The 6,730-nt window shown below is 39.8% G+C and overlaps 1 protein-coding gene across 1 annotated transcript in view; it reads left to right on the top strand.

Annotated features, from left to right (window-relative positions):
• Positions 1-484: 484 nt before the first annotated feature.
• The window catches only part of LOC137446106 (RNA-binding protein 25-like), a gene marked incomplete at its 3' end in the record, with an annotated part of 46,906 nt that continues 40,660 nt past the window's right edge, over positions 485-6,730 (top strand). The window contains 1 exon segment of the mRNA XM_068148469.1: positions 485-542. Within this exon segment, the coding sequence (XP_068004570.1) occupies positions 485-542 (58 nt within the window).

Here is a 6,730-nt window from a genome sequence, read left to right as displayed (position 1 = left end):
ATGTCAGTAGTCTGTACTGCATGGCACAGCAGAAGGGAGCACAGAGTATGCACTGACTGGAGCCCCCAGGTGCCCTTGCCAACTGCACCCTCCTGATGCAAATGGAGCCACATCAGCTGGGCACCAGGCAGGCATCCCATACCCCAAACTGCTCCCAAAACTCTAAGAAGTGATAGTGTCACCTCCACAGAGCCCTTGTATCTAGGTTTTGGCAAGACTGCAGATTGGTACTCTGCAGATTGGTACAAAGCCAAAACATATTAATAACTGCAAGAGTTCACATATGAAATCTGTGTTGTTTGGGCTTCTGCCCTTAAACATTATATTCCTGTATCTTTCTCTGTACATTTAGATTGATTTCATCTGAAGCTTTTGAAGGAGTATCTTATTTGACTGGACTTGTGGGTAAAGCAGTCATGTGCAGTTCAAATAGATGAATTATTCCATTTTCTGTCAAGAAGCCAAAAATCTGCTTGAAACACAGATGGCTATTTCCTGGTCATCATCTAGCTCCTCATCTGATCTCACCATTTCAGCTTCATGTTTTCTAATAGTTTTCACACAGCTTTTGCACCTTCCTCTTTAAGAGTGAGCAGACTACAAACTGCAAAGTGAGGATGTTTTGATTGTATATGAGGCTGTCTTACTGAAAACTGCACCACTGGATAACATGCTGGGTGATTGCCTCAGGCTCTGGTAACAACGTCATATATATCACAGTTACCACTGGGCTTTCTGCCATGAATACAGCATGACAAAAATACCTTGTAGAGATTACATCCCCATGTCCCAGTCTTGCAAGGCAAGCAAGCAAAAATGCTGGAGTCAGAATTTACCTAGCAAGGAAAAGAAGGATCTGCTCCCCTGCAGGTTAGAGATTGCACTGCAGGGGAGAGTGCTGGGCAAACAAACACCCTGGAAGAGATGGGAACTGGAACTTCTGTTTACACCTTGCAAATGACACCATTGCCCACCTTGTCTTGTCCTTCCCCCAAGTCCTGCCTAGTTTCCCCAGAGGTAACCATGTCAAAAAGCCATGTGACTTCATAAAAGGCTCCACAGGTTTCAGACCTAGAAAAGGGAGTCAAGATTATTCTACTGCTACCACGCCTTTCTGTCTCTGCTGGTTACATTGAGGCAGAACTTTGATTCTCCTTCTCTGGGTATAGCTAAGCAAAGTTAAAGCCAGTTCTCTAGATGCATTTGAACCATTAAGGACTTCCTGAGCAATTAAGCCATCAGGACACTGACTCCTGTCACTGTCTTCATGTCCTGGCATAGACACATATTGTGCAATCATAATTTTAATCTTAGCTATGGCCTTAGTTTTTCTACTTTCCACTTCATTCCTATACGTATGTCTCTACCCTCTCAAACTATTTAATTATTTTTTATGAATTGTTTCAATAAAATGAAACCAAAACAGTCTTGGCAAAGCACCTCATAATGATCATCTTGTGGGTGGGGCCTGTGTTTAACAGAACATTGTGCAACACGAACAAGAAAATTATCTGGATAATTTCACGTGCCTGACACAACCAGTAGGATATAGACAGGGTAGGTCAGGACAGAGAGCTAACATGTTTAAGGAAAATGTTTGGACTGATTTTAATGTGTGGGTAAGTGTGCATGAAAGCTGAACACATTATTATTCTCAACCGCCATTTAAAAAGTGACCGTGAAAAAATCTGTCTATGTTCAAAGAAGAATTTTTCTGTTTCTTCACTGTAACCCTATACTGCTGTACCAAGAACATAATAGGTGCAGCCTAGTTGATGGTGCAACTGCAGGAGGAAAGATCATACAGACTCCTTCAGAGAAAAGGCTTTAAATCAATGTTCTGCATTTGTGACTCTTTGAAACAAGAAGTAGAAAGCAATGTCCTGAGATTACCTTGAAAAATTCTGCTTCGCACAAATTACTAACAGTAACATCAATACAGACAAAAGCTGTACCCAAAACATTACACATTACTGTAGAATTAGTGGTGGAAACAATACTAAATTCCTGTTTTCACCAGTTAGGTTGATTCTAGTCTGTCCCCTACACATGTGTATACTATTTGTATACAAGCAGTAGAAAAACAAATTACTCCTTTCCAGAATTTGTGTATGTACCATACAACAGTAAAAATAGAAAGTTGCAATCACTTGACTTCATTACTGATAAACCTGTAATTTTGTCGGACTACAAAAGGGCACTAACAGCTCAGTCACCACAATATCTGTATTAAATGTAGGGAGAGATATCTATCTGCTTCCAGACAGATTATTCTGATTTGCAAGGGCAGAGAACTGGGAGATTTTATTCATTCCATGTACACACACCTTTGTCAGAACTAATAACCTAATTCAAAGGCAAGAAGTTTCATAGTACTTAACTAAGTGGCCTCTTAACATGTCATGCTGATTGAATTCATACGATCTTATATATTTGGATGTCAAAAGACGTTTATTTGTCTTAATTAGAAACACAGATTCAGTGCAACTTGCCCAGAAAATAAATTCATATACATTACCTCTGAGCAATGAGAAACAGCACTGCTTGAACAAGGCTATTTAAATCTCTGTGGTTGGCAATGTTCTTCAGTGAATTTGTTTACAAAATGGAAAGAATGAGATGCTGTCAAAGAATGAAAAATAAAAGCTAGATTTCTTGGGAAGGAGACATCCCTCTTTCTCTATTTGCAAATGCTGACGAGCAGGGTTTAAGGAGGGCTAATGTCATCCATTCATCTTAATTAAAGAGTTAATTGCTCATGTATCTTGATTTGGTTAGTTGATCTTGGTATCATGGAAAGCATTTGCTTGTGTGTGTTTTATTGACCACTATAATGACATCATCAGCAAGACTCAGGATTTACTCACGCCTCCTACATAATAAAACTTCCAGAGGGAAGGAGTTCTTTAGCATGGTGCAGAATACTGAGAGGTCTGTTCAGACCCTGTTCAGAAACTGTTAAAATGTCTCAGTTCAGCCATCATTGAAATACTACTTGAAAGTCTAGATAAATAAAAAGTAATTACAAAGACCAGTTCTCAGCAAATGCATATGTGGAAATAGCATAAAACATGTAAATCCAAATAAAAAAATCAAATAAAACCCCACAAATCAAATATAACTAAGAGACTTAATACTATTCAGTTTTCCACATCTGTAATAACAGTCAAATAAGCAGTGACATATAAACAAAGAGGGGAGAATGACAGCATGCTCTGTGGATTACAGACCATATTGGTCATATGTCTTACAACATAGAGGGGAAACTCAGATCCAAAGAAAGACCAGCTGACTAACTAGGAAATCTGTGAGGTTTTTCTGTATAATGCCTTTTACCATTTACTGCAGCTCCTGATGTTATTCCTTACAGATTATTCACAGCAATGAAATCCAATTTTATGTAAAATGGACAGCAGTAGTGCTTTTTGATTAATCAGCTTTGCAGTACTTAGAAATAAAAGAATGCATTACAAAACATAATACATGATATTCACTTATCCCAGTAAGGAGTCTTCAGAACTTATCTATTTATGTCATGCCTCTTTCACGGGATCAATTTGGGCTGCTAGTAGGACACATAACTTACCTAAAGTGTTGAACTGGCTTTTAAGAAGCTCTGTGACCAAACGGAAGTGATCCTAACAGCCTCACATGCCATGAGCACCTCCTTGGTTTGGTAACAGTCACGGGGCAGCTGCTCTGACTGTGCTGAAATACCAAGAAGGCACTAAGAATAACGCAATAGGGTGCTACAGCTCACCTAGGTTTATGAACGTCATGGAAGACTTCACTTCGCGTTCTCTTTACGCAGCTTAAGCTTCTCAGCTGACTGGTTCAGAGGCCAGTACTGACTGCTCTGCTTTTTCTGACAGACAGGACATTTGGGGTTCACCCCTTAGCAAGTTTCCATGGTTTCTCAGAAAACTTTCTCTAAAAAATATTTTTTTAAAAAAATCAAATAACCTCCATATGATACAAATACAAAACTACTTTGTCCTTCTCATAAAAGCAGCAGGCAAGTCCAGGACATACAAAGGAGTACAGTGCAGTGGATCCATGTTATACCCAGACCAAAGTAGCCAGCCCCAGAACCAATCTGCCTGTGACAGCTTGATGATGCCTCCAAACCTATTAGCACTGCTGAGAAGCAATGTGTGTGAACACGGAAACAGGACAATACGTCAGATGTTGCTCTCCTTTTAGGTCTCTCATATGATGCCATGTGGGTCAGGAATATGTCTTCAGCCAGATCACACATCTCTACAATTATGTAACTGTGCAATGTGTAAAGGCAAGAGCATGGGAAAGCCGGAGAATTGTTAGCTATCAACTGCAGAACCACCTGGCTGGGTAACGTTTAACAAGTTGCTTCAGCTCGGTCTGTCCCAGTTCACCCCCAAATCACCTGTATCTCTCTTGAGAGAGACTTTGATTCATGGAAATGTGCTGAGAGTTAAGCAGCATCATTGTTTCTGAATAGTTCACTACTGAAAAAGGCAGCATGGTTAATGTTTACAAGCAGAGAAGAAGATAACAACAGAGGTTGGATGGGACCTCAGAAAGTCCTCTCTCCCAATCCTGAGCTCAACACAGTGTTTTTCCTGACTTGAAAAAGACAAGGATCAAGACTCCACAACCTCTCTGGGCAACCTGCTCCAGTGCTGGATGGACCTCAGGGCAAGGACTATTTATGTGAAGGAATGTCTATGGCTATGTAGAAGGTGGCGACGATAGCAGAGTTTCCCAATACTTTACAAGGGTGACAAGAATTTCTGTTCCATTTGGGCCTCTGGGCAACAGTGTTAGCTTATACAATGTGTTCTATACCCAAGTTGAGGCACAGTGGCACTCAGACAGAGCAGCACATAGGCAGCTATAGCCCCAGCTGGAATCTCACCCTGTCTTGTAGTCACCCACACCTATTTGGTTAATTCATAGATCCCTGCACTGCACTCTTCTGACTGACCCCCCATCTACAGGGTAAGGTAGGAACAAGAGCACTGTTCAGACCACAGCTGAGCCTTCAAACCACACCAGTGTTTGCTCTTTCAAGATCTTAAACATACAAGTCAGTGACCCTGGAAATAGTTTTAAGCAAGTGCAACTTTTTCATTAATTTTGAATCTGTTCTGTTATCTCCAGTTTCTTTTGTTTTCTCATGCCTCTACTTACACTACAAAATCATTTCTCAAACACTTAAGGGAAAAAACTAAAACCATTCTTGGATATAGAAGGTGGACAAGGAGCAGTGACTGTCACTTTCAAAAGCTACTTTACATATCATTAAACTAGAATGTGAGTAAAGAGAGAGGAGTAACATTTTGTTGTTCAATGGAAATGCTTTGGAAAATGCTGAAATAAAATCTCTAGTGGCTCGTGAACTATTTAGTTCAGTTGTTTAGCAACACCTTTTGATTTGTAAAGCTTCCAAGATCCCTTAAAATAACCTAAAGAGAGAGAAAGTTGCCAAAGTTTCCTCTAGCTAAAACCACCTGCTGTAGCTTGACTAGAAAGTGAAAGTTCATAAGCACAAACTTCTTTGGAGATAACACATTTTGAATTGCTCTACAGTAATTTTGGTACACTACATCAGGCAAAGGCTAGTGCAACTTCTTACAGCATTACTTGCTTGCTAATAAACGTGCATGAAGCAGAACGGCGCGTACAAGGGAGAACACTCTGCCTGTGCCTAGTAACATAAACAGGTCTGATACTGTCAGTTAAAGAACTGAGGAATTAAACAACTCAAAAGACTGATGTAAAGGATTAGACATGCTAAACAGAGATGGAGAAAAGAGGCCGATAAGAAATGGAATAACATTCAAAAGCGAAGCAATAGACCCACAATGTTTTGTGAATGGAAATAAACATAGATGTGGGAAGATGCTTCATTGACGTAAGAGTTGTAACAAAGCTGTGAATATCATGATAAGCAAAAATTGGGTTTGAAGAAAAAAAACAGCAAGCTGTTTAGCTCTTCAAAGACTAGAAAAGTTCTAATAGATAGAAATGAATTAAAAACAAAACCACAACAAAATCCAAAAAACCCTCAACAAAACAAAACCCAAAACACAACAGAAAAGAAGAGAGACCAAAAAAATGACATACTAAGGCTAAGATCAACTTACAGTGTCCTGGTATTACTCTGTTAACCCTTTGGTGCCAAAACTGTGAAACCAGTTTAGTGATTAAAAAGAATCGGTATTTCAACATCACAGCAGTCAGCTGTCTCAAGTCAGCTTTACAGTTCCCTTCCAAAGCCTGCTTCTTCAACCCTCCATCCTGTGTTTCACCCCACTATGTATCTCAAAAGCACACCTGCAGCTTGCTTCTTGGCTGGAAGGCACAACAGCTACCTTGCCCAGCTCTTCATGTTGCTCCCATGCCTGCATACGGAATGCACAATTGTCTTGTCAGAAAGAAGCCACACAAATCAATGTGCCCTGGGTGGGAAGCCCATTTGATGTTGTATATCTAGTCACAGAGAATAGGATTCAAAAGAGGGACACAGAATGTGTAATTAAATGTCCTACTGGTTCTATGGTAGAAGATGCTGATATTACAAGAGATAGTTGTTTACTAAATTCAAAAACAGCCACAAAAATGACTTCTGGCTTTAGCAGAACAGAACTAGCCTTTAAAGAACTAAAAAATGTAGTGATTTTCTCCCTGCAAATTGTAGAATACATTTGAATCCCGACAAGGTATATATAACACCATTAATCTGCAG

The sequence above is a fragment of the Melanerpes formicivorus genome, unplaced genomic scaffold (genome assembly GCF_026170545.1).
Source record: "Melanerpes formicivorus ecotype bairdi unplaced genomic scaffold, bMelFor1.0.p_v2 SCAF_2, whole genome shotgun sequence".
NCBI lineage: Eukaryota > Metazoa > Chordata > Aves > Piciformes > Picidae > Melanerpes > Melanerpes formicivorus.
This window is presented reverse-complemented; position numbering and strand designations above follow the sequence as displayed.